The following is a 16,144-nucleotide window of genomic DNA, read 5'->3' as shown; positions in this document are numbered from 1 at the left end:
TTCCTAACTCATCGGACAAAATTATTATAATCCCACTCACACTCTTTGCTTTTCTTCTCATTCACTTACTCCCTTATTATTATTTTTATTTATTTTCCTTAAATCATACAATCACTAGTTAAAAAGACTAAAAAAAAACTCTTCTGATCTTTGACTATTTGTTTAAAAAGATAAAATATCCTTTTACAATTCCAAAATTTTTAATCGATTTTTAACTATTTAAATAACTGATTGAAGTGTTTTCTTTTATTTTTGTAAAAACTCAGGTGCAGTAAACTTCACGTGAAGTTGATATTTGAGAATCGTTAGATAAAAATTTAGTCAAATCAATCAAATTATTTAACAGCTCTCAAATATCAACTTCACGTGAAGTCGACTGTATTTAAGTTTTGACTTTTTTTTTAAAGTAGCCTCTAATACACAAGGCCATGGGCAGGTCATGATTTAAAGGAGTTGTTAGATAGTTGAAAATTGATTACAAATTTTTAAATTATAAAAAAAATTGTGTATTTTAAGCAGATAATTAAAGAATAAAAATGATATTTATAAAAAAGAATTATATAAACAAACTTAAAAATATGAATAGGGATAGCTTTATATTTTTATAATTTATTTATTTTTGTGTATGAGTTATAATATAAATTAAAATGATTATAAGTTATTATTTATCAATACATAAAATTATTGATATTCTCTTAATATCACCAAAAGATAGATATTCTCTTAATTATTCTTGACTTGGGTAGTCTAATTCAAATACAAAAATTTAAATATTAACAAAATTAAATTTAAAGAAATATTTATAGATGATATTTATAAATTTTAAAAAATCTTTATTAATTGTTTTTTTAGCACAAAAACTAATGATATAAAAATTAAATATATAAGTATGAAAATAAAAAGTTGATTGGGTGGTTTGCTGAATTGTGGTGAATATATATTTTGTTTTTGGACACATAGTATTGCCCTTTTTATTGTTACTCATTTTCTATTTTTTCTTACAGCTTCACCCCATTTTCCTTCTCCCAAATGGAAGCATCTTCTGTTTTCTGCTGAATCCTGTGTTTGCTGCTTGTGGGAATCAGCATCACATTTGAATATTTCTCTCTCTCTCTCTCTCTCTCTCAATGGGAAATGTGAATGAGAGAGAAGAGATGAATGGAACTCACACAGGTGCAGAAGAAGAAGAGCAAGAAGGTGCTGAGAGTGTTGTGAGTGATGGAGCTGCCAACCTTCCCCCTTCTGAGTTAATGGGTCACTCCCCACCTGCTAGCCCTAGAGCCACCCATTCTCCATTGATGTTCACTCCTCAAGTGAGTTCTTCAATTTCCCACTCTTTCTTCTTTTTACCATTAATGGCTTTATGGAGTTCTTTTTTTTGGGTTGGATTGGGGGAGGGGTGTGTTCTATTTTACTGCAGATTATAAATAATAATAAAAAAAGGTTCTTTTTTTGGGGGTGGTGGTTCTTCTTTTTGTTTGCTCCCTTTTTTGTTGAGTGGAGTATGTCTAAATCAAATAATCAAAAGCAACTATGAGGTCAGATTGCATTTTGGAAGGTGAATGGTGATATCACCCTACAATATAATTTCTTTAAAAGAAAATTTCTGGGGATATTTTTGGGGGCAAAAATTTAACCACCATTGATGCACACTAGGTGTTTGATGCAAAGCCACAAGGTAGATGAGGATGTTTTCAATCAAACATCTCCAGCTCTTTCTTCTTCTGCTGCTTCTTTTTTTATTCATATGCTACTTTAGAGTTGTATGCTTTGAAGTTGTGGGTTTTGGTAATTGCCTCGCTGAATCATAGCTAGTTCACAACATGCTGACCTATGAGCGTGACTAAGACTAACGACTTTGGTTTTCATCAATCAGTGTGTATGAGAACGTGGTTTGGTATAGCTGTAATTAATTGTGAAGGAACCAAGTTGCTTGTGGTATTGGGATTATTGAAAGGAACTATATTCGAATCTTTATAGGTTCTTGTCCATTTCAAACCATATCCTACTAACTCCTTTCTATCTCCGTGTTGATTATGGAAAGTACTGAATGAGACATTTGAGCCTCACCGAAACCTTGTTGTCAATCATATTGGATGTGCTATTTGTTCTCTTTTAGAGTTTGGTTCTGAATTTGTTCTTTTGGTTATATACCTTTGGCTGTGGCCTGTTTTATTCACCGCTTTTGTGGAATCTCTTTTTGTTAGTTGTCACTTGTCAATCACCCCCCTTTTCTTGTGTTTAGGTCCCGGTGGTTCCACTTCAAAGACCTGATGAGATGCAAGTTCCAAGTCCTTCCTGGATGCAAACTACTTCAGGGTATGAAGATGTGGACAGTGAACTTGGTATTCCAACAATGATTACTTGGATTTATGATGGCAAAGAAGTAGCTGTGGAGGGATCATGGGATAATTGGAAAACAAGGTTTGAGAAAATATGGTTTCTTGTTTATTTGTCTTCAAAGGATGCTATTATGTGATTCATATTCTGATATTCCTTGTTCATCAGAATGCCTTTGCAGAGATCGGGAAAGGACTTCACAATTATGAAGGTACTACCTTCCGGTGTTTATCAATTCAGATTTATTGTGGATGGACAGTGGAGGTATGCACCTGACTTGCCTTGGGCTCAAGATGATGCTGGGATTACTTACAATGTTTTAGACTTACAGGTACTATCTCTTTACATATTTTGTATGTGATCCAAATTATGTAATTGTGGTTATATGCTTAATAATTGATAGTTGTTTCTTTCAAGTTTAAAAAAGAAAGTGATGATGCTCTGAGTAACTAACGTATACTGGTGATTACTTTATCTCTAGTCCAGTCTTGTTCACTATATGAGCCCTGTATGAGTGAATTGGAGAGTACCTCATATTTTGTTTGTTTTACTTTTTATTTCTTTCTTTAAGGTGAAACACTATTTCGGTCTAATTTACCCCTTGCATGCAATTATCTCCTCTGGATGCCATTTATTTTATTTTTATTCTTTTTTTCATTCCCTTCTTGCTTTTTGTTTCAATTATGTTTTTGCAAGAACTTTGTTCTGAATGCACATGATAGATAACTCATTTCAGCAATGTCTCTTTCCACTTGAGGGAAAGTACTGGCAAGCAGTGAGACTATAAACTGCTTTCTACTGTTTCTTTTGTATGCTGGTACTGCTTGATGGTGCTTTGTTCATGATAATAGATGTGATTCTTTTAACTTGTACTGTTTGTGTGTCTGAGCTTGCATTGAGGGCCGAAAGCGTTTAGTCCTTTTTATAATCATCATTGATAGACAACTAGAACTAGATTCATTGGAACAGAAGTCATTACAAATTGAAGTTCTGATATTTGTAATTTGTAGGCTCATATGCTATCACGCTGCCTACTGGACTACAGTTTCCCGGGTCTGGCTGTATGGAAATAAAAGAAACTTAAATGCTAAAAACTTTATGTTGCTATGGAAGCTGTATTATTTATCTAGGATAAGATATGATATTGCTAGTTATACAATGTGTGGTCCATGTTACTCAATTTTGTCTTGATAGTTTCTGTCATTTTGGGATAATCATTCTTATCGCATGCGAAATTGATTATTGTGATACCTCACATTCAGAAACTTTTCTCATGGCACCCTACTAAAACATACATGGTGATAGGGAAGATAGAATGATGATAACATACTAAAATTGATTGAGTTGTGGTTCTTGTATGACAGAGTAATGTTGGCATTATGTATGTTCTACTGCTAGAAGGGATTGAAATCTAAACTGAGACTAACAATATTATTGATTATATGCAGGATTATGTTCCTGAAGACATTGGAAGCATTTCTGGTTTTGAACCTCCTAAATCACCAGACTCTAGTTATAACAACTTACAACTTAGTTCCGAAGATTACGCGAAGGAACCGCCATTGGTTCCTCCATTCTTGCAAATGACACTTCTTAATGTTCCTTCAACAAATATGGAAATCCAACCTCCTATATCAAGACCTCAGCATGTAGTGCTCAATCATCTGTACATGCAGAAAGGAAAGGGCAGCCCTTCAGTAGTTGCGCTCGGTACAACTCATCGGTTTCTCGCCAAATATGTCACTGTAGTGCTGTACAAGTCTTTGCAGAGGTAGACATAAAATGAAAAGCTTTGTGGTGTAGCCTTTTGAAGCCTTTTTATGAGTTAATATAGCTTCCTGTAGTACAGTTATAAGGGAGAGAAATTGTGAGCTCCATGAGGATCATTGCATTAAAGTCATGATTATCTTACACATAATGCAATTTCTTGCTGATCAATCATCAGGCAAATTTGTCCCCCCCCCCCCCCCCCCCAAATTTTTACCTCTATATATTCTTTATGAATATTGATTGATTTAGCCTCTAAAATAAAAAAGTTAAAAAATAAAAAACAATTTTATGACAAACTGTTTGATCAGTCATTTTGCACTCATAATCACCACACCACTTAGTTTTGTGATATGTAATTTTCTAAGATTTATTGTTTCTCAATTGTTGGGTTAAGATTTCAAGCTTAAGCACATGTTAAGAGTTGTAACTTATAAGTAGTCATGTTCCTGATGCATCCTTGAGAGTTGGTGGTAGAAGGTGGCATATAGTTGGTGGTAATAAGATGTCAATCTGATAAGTAGTTGGATTTTGTGAAATGTTATAGGCTTGATTTATATGTTTGGGAAATTATTTTAGTGAAAAGTAGAATCACTAAAAAAGAAGAAATTAATTTAAAAAATTTTCATATTCTAGAAAAATATATTGTCTACAACAATAAAAAATGTTAATAAAGGAGTGACAAGTTTTATTTATATCCTAGAATCTAACTCAAATGATGTTGAATTTTGTGAATGAAAAAAAAAAAAAAGAAAAAAAACTCTACTAGTCTTCACCTGCATATTGGAATATTAAGTTCAATTGAAAAAAAGGTGATAAAATTTATTAATAATGAATCTGTTTCCCCTTCCATTGGAATAGAAGTTATAAAATGAAAAAAACCCCCATAAATTTACCCCTTTTAAAAATTCATCATTTATCATAGTGAACATCTCTTACCTTATAATTATAGGTAGGTCAAAACAACCATGATCTATGAATCTCCATAAATTGTTGATAGAAGTGGAGCTGACAGCAAAGCTAATTCAAGCATTCATTTCATGTAGTTTCACTTTCAATGCATCAATGCATTGTCATCAAGATTAGTCATTCATAATGAATTAACTTGAATTGTCCACAATACACAACTTACATTCATAAATGTTTTTTTGCAAAGAAAGGCATAGTTTTCTCATATGGTGTCTTATCAACAAATTATCATGCAATGAAATATAAGCTAGTCACTAGTTTTTTTTATTTTTTTTCCCTCCAAAATTTTTTACTATCTAGTCAAATCATTTAATAATGATACTCCAAAATCCAAATCCATGGCATCATTAGAAAGTAGAAAAATCTGAAGCACTAGCTAGAAATTTTTGAATGAAGATCTGGAATCAGGGATCTGAAGTAGTGAGTGGCTCTTTAATGATTCAAGTTGGTTAGACACAAAGTACAATGAGATGTACACAAGGCCTAAATTTGCCTTTAGCACTATTCAATATTCATCTTTTGGTATATGGTACCACTACTCCAATATCTATCTCTCTGTTTATAAACCCTAATAATCAAACCTCCTCCACCCTTTGTTTTCTTCTTCTGTATGTAAGCATGTGTTTGTCCCCACTATATATACCAAGCAACTTTCATTTTCCATTATCAAATATTGTTCCTCAATGCCCTTGTGGTCCAAATTATTGCACATGCCACACCCTTAAACGTGCTCCACTACATTATTAGTCTAAATTTTATTTTGGATATACGACTCATACAGATACAAGTACAAATAAAAAGAGAAACAAAAATGTGTTTAGATTTGAAGACAAGTATAAGACGTTATGTTCTATGTTATAAATTTAATAATTTTTTTATATACATTTTTAAACTTAGGACCAAGAGACATTTTTTTATTTTTTAATTGTGTTTTATCTCTAAAATCTTTTTTTTTTGTTTACCCAAACGGTATCCCTCAACCCGACAGGTTAAGGACTAATCCGTCGCGGATCTGAGTTTCATTTAAGGGTCTGCCGCTGGCCAATGGGTTGCTGCATGTACAAGGCGGGGTTCGAACTCCCGACACTTGCTTAAACGGACGAGTGAGCTGATCACTCGACTAACCCAAGTTAGTTATCTCTAAAATCTTAAAAACAATGTTGTTGAGCACTAAAAACAATTTTTTTTTGTTTAATTACTCTATTGGTCCTTATAGTTTCGCGAAATTTTTAATTAGGTCCTTATATTTTTTTCTTTTAATTGGATCCTTGTATCAATTTGTTTTTCAATTAAGTTCCTCTTGATAGTAATTGGTTTAATTATATAGGGACCCAATAAATTGATGCAAGAACTCAAATAAAAAAAAAAAGTGTAGAGACTCAATTGAAAAAAAATTGGTACAAAGACCCAATTAGAAAAAAAAAAAGTATAGGAACCTAATTGAAAATTTTGCGAAACTATAGGGACCAATAAAGTAATTAAACCTTTATTTTTCCATTGCTGATTTCTCAAACAAAACAAAGTGAAAAAAAAGAGATAAAAGAAAATATCAAAACTTCCAACTAACATAATTAAACAACACGATTGGTAATTAAATAAGAAATAATATTATCACTCTTATTTTTTATAATGTCACTCTACACATACTTTATACATAATTTTTTAGATTGCATATTTAGATAAATTTATATATAAAAAATAAGTGACATTACCAAAATAGGAGTGATTATATGAGTTCTCTATTAAATATGATCAGAACTTTATTTGCTTCATACAGAAGTATTTGCAGCCTATGAATACTTAAAATGGCTACTGCTAAATGCCAGAACAAATTCTAAAGTTGGAAGATGCAGGTGAAGTGAGATTCTCAAAGTAAACTTAACCACTAAAAAAATAAAGTAAAATTTTAAGTGCAGAAATCATAGGCCAAAATTCAGTGATACATGTTAATTGTTAAACACATACATTTAGCTAAAGGTCCATAATTTTCAACAACTGACATTACATTATATAATGTTATTGATGACCATAGCTCTAAAAACATGATGCCTAAAATTACATACATACAAATAGTAGAGAAAGAAAAACCAAACTTTGTCTACATTACAGAACATGCATTTGGGTTCTCATCACTGAAAATTTGAGGAGCATATGCATAGTCAACAAAGGATCTTGATGGCCAATATTCACTCCTCTTGATGTCAAACTTATTATGATCATCATCATCTTCTTCTTCTTTCTTTTCTTCTCCTTCACCTTCTTTTTTCTCTTGTTCTTCTTTCTCTTCTTTTTTCTTCTCCTCCTCTTTCTTCTCTTCTTCCTTCTTTTCCTCGTCTTCAGTCTTCACAACAGAAGCATGCTTCTTGGTCCTCTTGTACACTTCATCAACAATCTTTGCAGCTTCAATCACACCCTTTACTATCACTTGATCTTTTCCTAATTCTGTTTCCACCGACTCAACTCCTGCACTTACAAAATACAATTCTCAATTACTTCACTTTCTCTATACAACCGTTTTTTTTATGACTATTTACTCAATCAATGTAAAAAGTAGTTATTTTTTTTAATATGGCATTATGTGATTGGATGCACGTATAATACGGTTTTAGTTTTATACTGTAATGCATCAAAATCCTATTGTTATGAGTTTAATTTTGATATTTTTGTTAATGTAACGTTATATTATTGGATATATGGATAAAACGATTTTACACTGGTAATATATTAAAATTAAATTCTTATTATTATATAAAAAATAAGAAACAACTCAAATAAAACCGTCTGAAAATCAAACCGGTTATTAAATTAATAAAGTTAAAGGTTTAAAATTTTAAAGATTCAATTGAGATTGAATCAGATATAATAAAATAATATGTGAGTTATAATTTTTGAAAATATTTTAAGTGTATTAAGAGTATTGGTGTTCCAGTTGTTTTAATCGTTGATCTGAATTATAAAAAATATACATAATATATATTAATTAAAATCAACGGTTAAAACAATTGGTGCATCGGTACTCCCCGATGCACTAGAAATGTTTCCATAATTTTTTACTATTATTGTGAATGTAAAAGACCCTTTTTGATAGACGGTTTTATGAATTTCTAGAAAGTGGTCTTTGAATGATCATAGAAAGATGATTGATAAGAAATCTACTAGTTACTATACATGAATCTAGGCCTCTAGGGTTGGTATGTTCCTCGAGATCCCATAAAAGTGATGAATAATGATCAAATCAGTCAAAAGATTGTGCGGTAAAACATCTAAAGAGACGACATTAATTAGTGCCATAGATTATGATTATTAATAAAAATAAAAAGTATATAAAAAGACATAATTAAAGTAGTGAATTAATAATATTGTTACCTTGAATCTTACGGATACGCTTTTGTATACCTTGAGCACATGCTTCACAATGCATACGCACTTTGAGGACTATTGTTACCACAGGAGGGGGCTGAAATAATAAGATACATACATAATCAAAATAAAATGTAGCATAACCAAAAGGAATGTTGGAGATTAGCGTATAATAAGGAGGAGAAAGTGAGTGGTGTTACTATTGGTGACAACACATTCAAAGAAGAAATGGGGCCAGGATTGTACACCAAAGAGGGAGGAGGGACCATGCTGATTTCATATCCAATGTATCAACATGATTCAGAGCTTCACCTTCCCCACATCACATGCTCATACTTTTTATATATACATTTAGTATTTAACATTAGTTACATTACCTATACACTTATATCAAATTGTGGGACGGTAAATAAAACTCTAACTCTCTAAGAGCCCGTGACCCCATAAGAAGTGTGTGTGTGTGTGTGGTAGGGTCAAAGGCTTCTTAATTGTCACCATAATTTGGGCCTCGTTACATGTGCTCTTATTGGATTGCCATCATATTTTTCCTGACTCTGTTTCGTTACTTTCATGCCAGCATCCTCCATTCAAACACAATTCAAGGACTATATCGTCAATTCATTACTATCTCATGCCCCATGCTCTCTATTTGCATCCATACAATAAGTCATGTTCTAGTAATGTACCTCTATATATCCCATTTAATTTGTTGGATCTTCTTACTTTTATTCTTATTAATTCTAACTTTCAAACAACTTATTACCTTCATAAGTATTAAAAATCAATCACTAAATTAGTTTATATATACATAGTTTAACTCATTTTTAATATATATTTCATATCTTATCGATACTGATAGTTAATTTTAAGAGTTAAATTTTGATGCAATAATAGGATAAACCATATTACACCGTCATTCAATCATATTTAGATTGTTAAAAATGGTTATTTTTTTAACTTGATGATATATAATTAGATGGCCGTGTAAAACTCTTTTAATAACTAATTTTAGTATACACCTAATATGATTATTTATATAATAATTAGAATTTAGCTAATATCTGTCTTAGAATATTTATTAAAATTATTATTAATAAATAATTAATTTTTAAATAAATATATAACAAATATATTTAAAAAAATTAAATTTTAAAGATTTTTTATTGAAAAAATTCAATTGATAATCTTAACATATATTTTAGTAACAATGTTAGCATCATAGAGAAAGGTTAGTAGGTGACAAAGAGAATGAAAAAATTGAAGTACCTGATCTTTGTTCTCTTGAGGTGGCGGCTGAGGTTCTTCTTTTTTGGGTGGTTCTTCCTTTTTTCCCTGTTCTTCTTGTTGAGGTTTAGGCAAAGGTGAAATGAGCTCCACTTTTTTACCACTTTTCTTTTGAAGCCTCTCAACCACTTTCATGGGGTCTGCTTCCTTTCCTTTCACCACCACTTTGCTCCCCTTGCTATCTGCACTCACCTCCTCCACTCCTGTTTTCTCCAAACATTTTATCCAAATCATTTTAAGTATTTTAGAAATATCGGTGTTCCAGTAATTTTAATCGTTAATTTCAATTATTCTTGAAAGTAATGACTAAAACTACTGAAAAACAGTATTTTTTTAAATTAATTTTTTTCTATTTTATTTTCAGACATTTAACTAATTTGATTTAATTTAATTGAAATTCTAGAAAAAGATGAGTGATGTTTCTTTTTCCAAATTCAAATCAGTAAAGCATTTATAATATAGGAAAAGTCTAGGGGACCAGCAGTTTTATTGAATTTTGGCCAGCATGTAACCAGCAGAGGAAGGTGAGTCATTGGATGAAATCTTACATTAATCTCACACCATCAAATCATTATTGATGGCTAGTTGATGGCTAACAATGACAAAAATTGTTGGTCCCCTAACATTGCTCTATAATATAAGATACTACTTTCTTTTTCTTTTTTCTTTTTTTTTTTTTTTACTATTATTGATCTTTTCCACCACCTTAGCTTAATCTTTAGATATGGATATCCTTTGATCATTCCTTTGCTAACCATGAATCTAAATGCAACGATGAACATTGTCTTTATTTGAATGAATAAAACATGTGAAAATTGAAAATCAATAATGGAAAGTAGATCCCCTCTTAACAAGTAAATTAAAGAAAGAGGTAAAAAAGAAACATACAACTGTGAAAAAAAAAAAGTACTAGCAAGCTGACAGAAACCTATTAAAAAACCACAGCAGAATAATGCTCCACTTTAATTTGTTCATCCATATAGTAAATTAATTAATAAAGAAATAACTGAATTCAAATATTTTTTCTTATAATTGCAAAATAAGAAGAAAATGAGTGACCTTGAAAGCCTTTCAATGCTTTAGCAACTTTCCTTGCACAAGCTTCACAATGCATATCAACCTTAAGTACTATTTCTTCTGCTGGAGACTCTTCTTCCTTCTTTTCTTCATTCTTCTTCTTCTCCTCTTCCTCTTTTTTGCTCTCTTCTTTCTTTTCCTCTTCCTCCTCCTTCTTCTTCTCCTATTAAAAAAAATTTAAATGCATGTAGCAAATAAAGAAATAGAAAAGAAAGAAACAAAATGAATGAAAGTAGAGTGTAAGGAGAATTCTTACTTCACCCATTTCTGTGGTTCTGCTTCAAAACTATTTGCAACTAAGAAGAGATATTATTATTATAATGGAAGGTAGGGATAGTAGCAATGGAAGTTGGGTCTTGTTTTTTATTTTTGAACTTTGCTCTCTCTGTGTGTGTTGTTAGTGGCTTGGATCTTAGAGAAGAAAACATTTATGTAAGGTGGTGGGTGGGATTCTCAAAAATCTGAAGTGGACCAACTTATTGAGAAATAATATTTCAATTATTTATTTTACATAATCTTTTTATAATTTTTTTCATTATATAAAAAATAATTTTTTGTTTTTATTAATTAATTTTTATATTAGAATTAAGAATAATATTATACGATCAATAAATATTATTATCTGTTATCAATATTTAACCAATAATAATTTACACATATATTTATAAATATTTTATACATAAAAATATATAATTTATACTTATATTTACTATAATTTTATATAAATAAATTAATATAATTTATATTTATATTTTTCAGAGTCTGTATATATTAATTAATAAAATTTATTTATTAAAAATAATTTAATATTTATATTAATTAAATAATAATTAAAAATATTGAAATTACTAATTCTAAGAATTTTTCTAAAAATATATATAAGTGATATAATATAATATATATATATATATATATATATATATATATATATATATATATAAGTGATATAAAAAAAATGGTACATTGCTCTGCATTGGATGTACCACACCGCTTAATTTATTATTCTTCGTTTTAATTGCTTATTTCTCTTTGTTTTTTTTTTTAATAAAGAATTTATCTATCATGTATTTTAAGAGTATAGATTAATTTTATAAATTGAATTTTAAAAAAAATACAAAAAATTTAAAATTTTAACAGATTTATTTTATATCTATTAAATAAAAAATTAAATTTTTTTACTAATAATAAATTTATTATATGCCTTAAAAATAATAAACAATTTAAAAGAATATTATTATTATTTAAAGTAATTTTATAACTTATTTTTTACTTTTATTATTTTAATATATTTTAGTTTTTTTTCTAATTTACATAAAAAGGGCAAAAATATATATGTAATTAAAACCGAAAGGAGTACTAAAGTCTCTTGAATTGAAGTCAAATATACAGGAAACTTGTAATAAATTGATTTAATTGAAGTTAGACTAATTGACTAAATAACCATAAAAAAGTTACGTAGAGTAATTTGTATCATGATGTATGTGCCACATCATACCTGACTCAGCATACGAAACTACTAGATAAAATTGTTTATATTTATTATTTATTTCATGGGATAAACTAATTTCTTCTTTTTATTTATCTATTATTTATTATTTTTCTTTTTCCTCTTTTGTATTGTATTAATTTTTTTTCCAGATAAATAGATTAGATCATGAGATTCTTCATTATTTTATAAAATATAAAAAACTAAATTTTGTGTGTTAGGGTGACTTACACAGTCACATGTAGCTAGGCCGTAGAATAGATATAGATACTGTGTAATAGTAATGCTCCCAACATATAGATACTAGAATGTTCTGTATTCTCATATTTTATTTATTTATTTTTTATCAAAGATAAAGAGATTTTATGTGAGTATTCTCATATTTAATGGAGATAAATTATTTCAATTTATTATTCAATCAAGTTTGAGATGAGAAGTAAATTTTGTATTATAGTTCAACTAAATATTAAATATATAAATTCAAAAAATTATAAATAATACATATTTTTTTATCAATAATATTACAAGATCAGAAAATATTATTATTTTAAATTAATATTTAATTAATAATAATAATTTATTATATTTATATTTATAAAAATTTATACAAATAAAATATATAAAATTTGTTAATATAAATTAACATAATTTACACGCATATTTATCATAATTTATACGTATAAATTAATAAAATTTATTCATTAAAAATAATTTAATATTTATATTAATTAATTAATGGCTAAAATTATTAAAATCTGCTATTTCCTTATATATATATATATATATATATATATAAATTTCTTTCTCTCACACTACAAATCCGCATTCATATGTCATGGCATAATGAAATTGCAAATATGGTGGCTGGTTTTTTTAGTAATAGAACTTTTGATTGTGTTATTTATTGTTATGGAAAAATTAAGTGTTTTAATTTATTATGAACATTAATTTTTATTTTAATTTAAAATTTTAAATCTGAGCTTCAGATTTACTTGAGAGATAAAAATTAACAAAAATTAGTGTTGCAAAATAAGTTTAAATTTTTAAAGATTCTCAAATCGAACCCTTACAAATTAGAGAGGATTCGATTTATGGTGAAATAATTTTTTTCACAAATCTAAACCTTAGATTTGTGATATTCATAAAAAAAAATTATCTTTTTACATTGTTAAAAAATATCAAAAAAATATATATATATCAAAATAAAAAAGGGGAATATGGTAGATAGGTCCCAACACAATTTGAGAGAAATAGACTAGCTAGCTACCAAGTAAATCACTCAAACATGTGCCATGTTTTGTGACATGAATTTTTATTTTAATTGATAAAACAATTTAGTGTTTTTTTTTTTATGTCTTTTAAACTTAGTCACGTGTTCAAGATTCTCACTTTAATTTCGTCTCAATTTATTTTGGGGGTAAAAATTGGGTCCATGTGGCTATAGCTAAATAGCTATATATAATGCTCCTTCCTCAATGAGTGGTGCCACGTATACTTCTGATTTGATCTCGAATTAAAATCCTTGGGTTGATTTTGTTCACATCCTATCATATGATCATATGACACAGTCACACATATTTCATTTAAGTAATACGCAAGCATTTTAAAAATTTTCATAAAATTCAATAACTGACGCTGAAATTTCAGAAATTATTTTTAATATGAAGATAAAGATTATATTTTGATTGAATATTAATATTTAAAATATATTATATTATTATAAAAGTATAAAAAATGGGTCCAACATACACTCTGCATATTATCGAAATAATGCGTGTTGATTTTCTATTTATAAAATTTATTTACATGTAAATTACATTAGATAATTTTATTTTTAATAAAAATACTAATATTTTTTTCATATAAAAAAATTAACCCTAAATTTTGATCAATATTTTAAAATATATATATAGTATATACTCGTGAAGAAAGAAAGCTGAGAGAAGGGGAAGCAGGTTTTCAAAGAGGCATGCGATAAGAGCAGAAGCAACCAGATATAGAACAACAAAAGCTGATGCTCAAATCTGATGTGGATTTCCAATAAGAGAAATTAACATACATCATCATCATCCATCTGCTACTCCTGCAAACACAATCTATCTTGTTATTTGTTTCTAATGTATTCGTTGAGGTACACAACTTGATTTAAGGAGTAAATTATCATTTCAATATATATATGTACAAATTTCAAACATTGATACATTTACCCAAGAATGAAATTAACGACTGCATAGTTTAATTTTGTGGACCATCTTAAATACGTACAAAGTTAATTTTATTTGTTTATAGATAATCTTTTGTTCTAAATTTTCATGGATAAGAATAGTTGTTTACTCTAAAATGATCAAATCTATGCTATTTTGAAATATGTTCTATGCCTTAGAAATAAAAATAAAAATAAAAATATAATTTCTGATTTTTTTTGTTTTCTACGGTATCCCCAATCCGACAGGCCAATGACTAATATGTCGCAGTACTAAGCTCTATTTAAGGGTTTATCGCTGGTCAATAGGTTGCTGCATGCACAAGGCAGGATTCGAACCTCCGACACTTGTTTAAGCGGACTAGTGAACTAACCACTAGACTAACCTAACTTGTTCTATTTACCTTTTTTGGGGACATCAGCTCTAACCTAGGTTGGAATTTTTGAAAGAAAGGTAAAAAATGGGCTTTACTTGGATGGTGAATCCAATACAATTATGGGCTTTGATGGACCTAGCTAAAAGGATGGTCTACAATAAAAGCCCAAAATCCTTAGTAGCTGATTTTGCTTCTCTCTTTCTTGTTTTTTAGTCATAATCTCTCTTTCTTTTGATCCTCTTGTGGAACAGAAAAACTTTTATCCAAGACTTTGCTAATACAAGACCCCAAAAAAAATGCTAATAATATTTTTGTGTATGTAACTATTTCAAGTCCAAAAAAAATGTATGAAACAATTTGCACACATCAGCTTTAGTCGTGAAATTCTTTGTCATGTAATAAATGTATTTGGGTTTGAGATTTGACTGAGGTCAATAATAGATAAAAATATTTAATATTGTGGTGTGACTGTGTGAGTGTGTAATGTGTATGAGTATTGTGATGCTGTAATATATAAAATCGGAGATTGTCCAACACAATCTGATAAAAAATATAACAACCAAATAATAATAATAATAATAATAATAATAATAATAATAATAATAACAATAGCATAAGTTGCATAATTTAATTAGATTTTAGTTCTTTCATTTTCATGTTTAATCAATTAATATTCTTATTCTATAATATCTTAAAATATTGATTTTTAATCTATTGTTAGTGCATCCGTACTCTAAGAGTTTATTTGGAATGTCCAAAATCAGAATTCATACAAGAATAGAATTCTCTTTTTTAAACACATAAAAATAAATTCTTTTAATTTTTTTGAGAATTTCAATTTTAATATATTTATCATTTATAAATCAGACTAAAAAGAGATCTTATTTTTAAATCAATTCTCGCAACATACAAATTTAATATTTAAAATAACAAAAATATATTTATTTATAAATAAATATTTAATAAAAATAATTTTTTCAAGAATAAATTAAAGCTAAAAAAGAAGAAAATTCTACTCATAGAGAATTGAATTCAATTCTATTAATATATTACATTTATTCCAACTCATAAGATTAAATTCTAAATAAAAATTAATTTCTTTCTCAATAAAATAAAATTCTTTTTTCACGTTAAAAAACTTTTCAAACTCAGTCTAAATAACAAAATCCTTGTTGTGCATGACAGCATGGAATTAGATTTTCCTCTTCCTCCTGGATAAAAAAAACTATAAACAATCATAATTTAATTTTATCACTAGAATGACATTATATTGTTAATATT

General features: G+C 28.4%; 2 protein-coding genes across 4 annotated transcripts; one reads left to right on the top strand and one right to left on the bottom strand.

Annotated features, from left to right (window-relative positions):
- Positions 1-908: 908 nt before the first annotated feature.
- On the top strand, positions 909-4,278 carry LOC112796039 (SNF1-related protein kinase regulatory subunit beta-2). Of its 3 annotated transcripts, none has more exons than XM_025838289.3 (4): positions 909-1,313; positions 2,246-2,424; positions 2,509-2,671; positions 3,789-4,278. In XM_025838289.3, the coding sequence occupies exons 1-4, from the start codon at positions 1,128-1,130 to the stop codon at positions 4,113-4,115; spliced, it is 855 nt and encodes a 284-aa protein (XP_025694074.1). In that variant the 5' UTR covers positions 909-1,127; the 3' UTR covers positions 4,116-4,278. The 3 variants fall into 3 exon arrangements, with proteins under 3 accessions (XP_025694074.1, XP_025694075.1, XP_025694076.1); XM_025838290.3 differs by lacking the exon at positions 909-1,313 and adding an exon at positions 1,453-1,678; XM_025838291.3 differs by lacking the exon at positions 909-1,313 and adding an exon at positions 1,929-2,120.
- A 2,720-nt stretch (positions 4,279-6,998) lies between these two features.
- Positions 6,999-11,270, bottom strand: LOC112796038 (heavy metal-associated isoprenylated plant protein 7). Its single transcript, XM_025838288.3, has 5 exons — positions 11,054-11,270; positions 10,780-10,960; positions 9,703-9,923; positions 8,443-8,533; positions 6,999-7,539 (listed from the first exon to the last, which is right to left on the bottom strand). The coding sequence occupies exons 1-5, from the start codon at positions 11,060-11,062 to the stop codon at positions 7,175-7,177; spliced, it is 867 nt and encodes a 288-aa protein (XP_025694073.1). The 5' UTR covers positions 11,063-11,270; the 3' UTR covers positions 6,999-7,174.
- Between the last annotated feature and the right edge of the window lie 4,874 nt (positions 11,271-16,144).

The sequence above is a fragment of the Arachis hypogaea genome, chromosome 4, assembly GCF_003086295.3.
Source record: "Arachis hypogaea cultivar Tifrunner chromosome 4, arahy.Tifrunner.gnm2.J5K5, whole genome shotgun sequence".
In the NCBI taxonomy this organism is placed as follows: domain Eukaryota; kingdom Viridiplantae; phylum Streptophyta; class Magnoliopsida; order Fabales; family Fabaceae; genus Arachis; species Arachis hypogaea.
This window is presented reverse-complemented; position numbering and strand designations above follow the sequence as displayed.

What these genes read in the sequence shown, in the direction of transcription:
- LOC112796038 (XM_025838288.3), bottom strand. An exon ending in AGCATTGAAAGGCTTTCAAG is followed by an intron (nt 9,924 to 10,779) that starts GTCACTCATTTT and finishes TGGAGAAAACAG; the next exon opens with GAGTGGAGGAGGTGAGTGCA. An exon ending in GCGTATCCGTAAGATTCAAG is followed by an intron (nt 7,540 to 8,442) that starts GTAACAATATTA and finishes TTGTAAGTGCAG; the next exon opens with GAGTTGAGTCGGTGGAAACA.
- LOC112796039 (XM_025838289.3), top strand. Translation starts at nt 1,128, where the DNA reads ATGGGAAATGTGAATGAGAGAGAAGAGATGAATGGAACTCACACAGGT. An exon ending in CATTGATGTTCACTCCTCAA is followed by an intron (nt 1,314 to 2,245) that starts GTGAGTTCTTCA and finishes TCTTGTGTTTAG; the next exon opens with GTCCCGGTGGTTCCACTTCA. An exon ending in TGGGATAATTGGAAAACAAG is followed by an intron (nt 2,425 to 2,508) that starts GTTTGAGAAAAT and finishes CTTGTTCATCAG; the next exon opens with AATGCCTTTGCAGAGATCGG.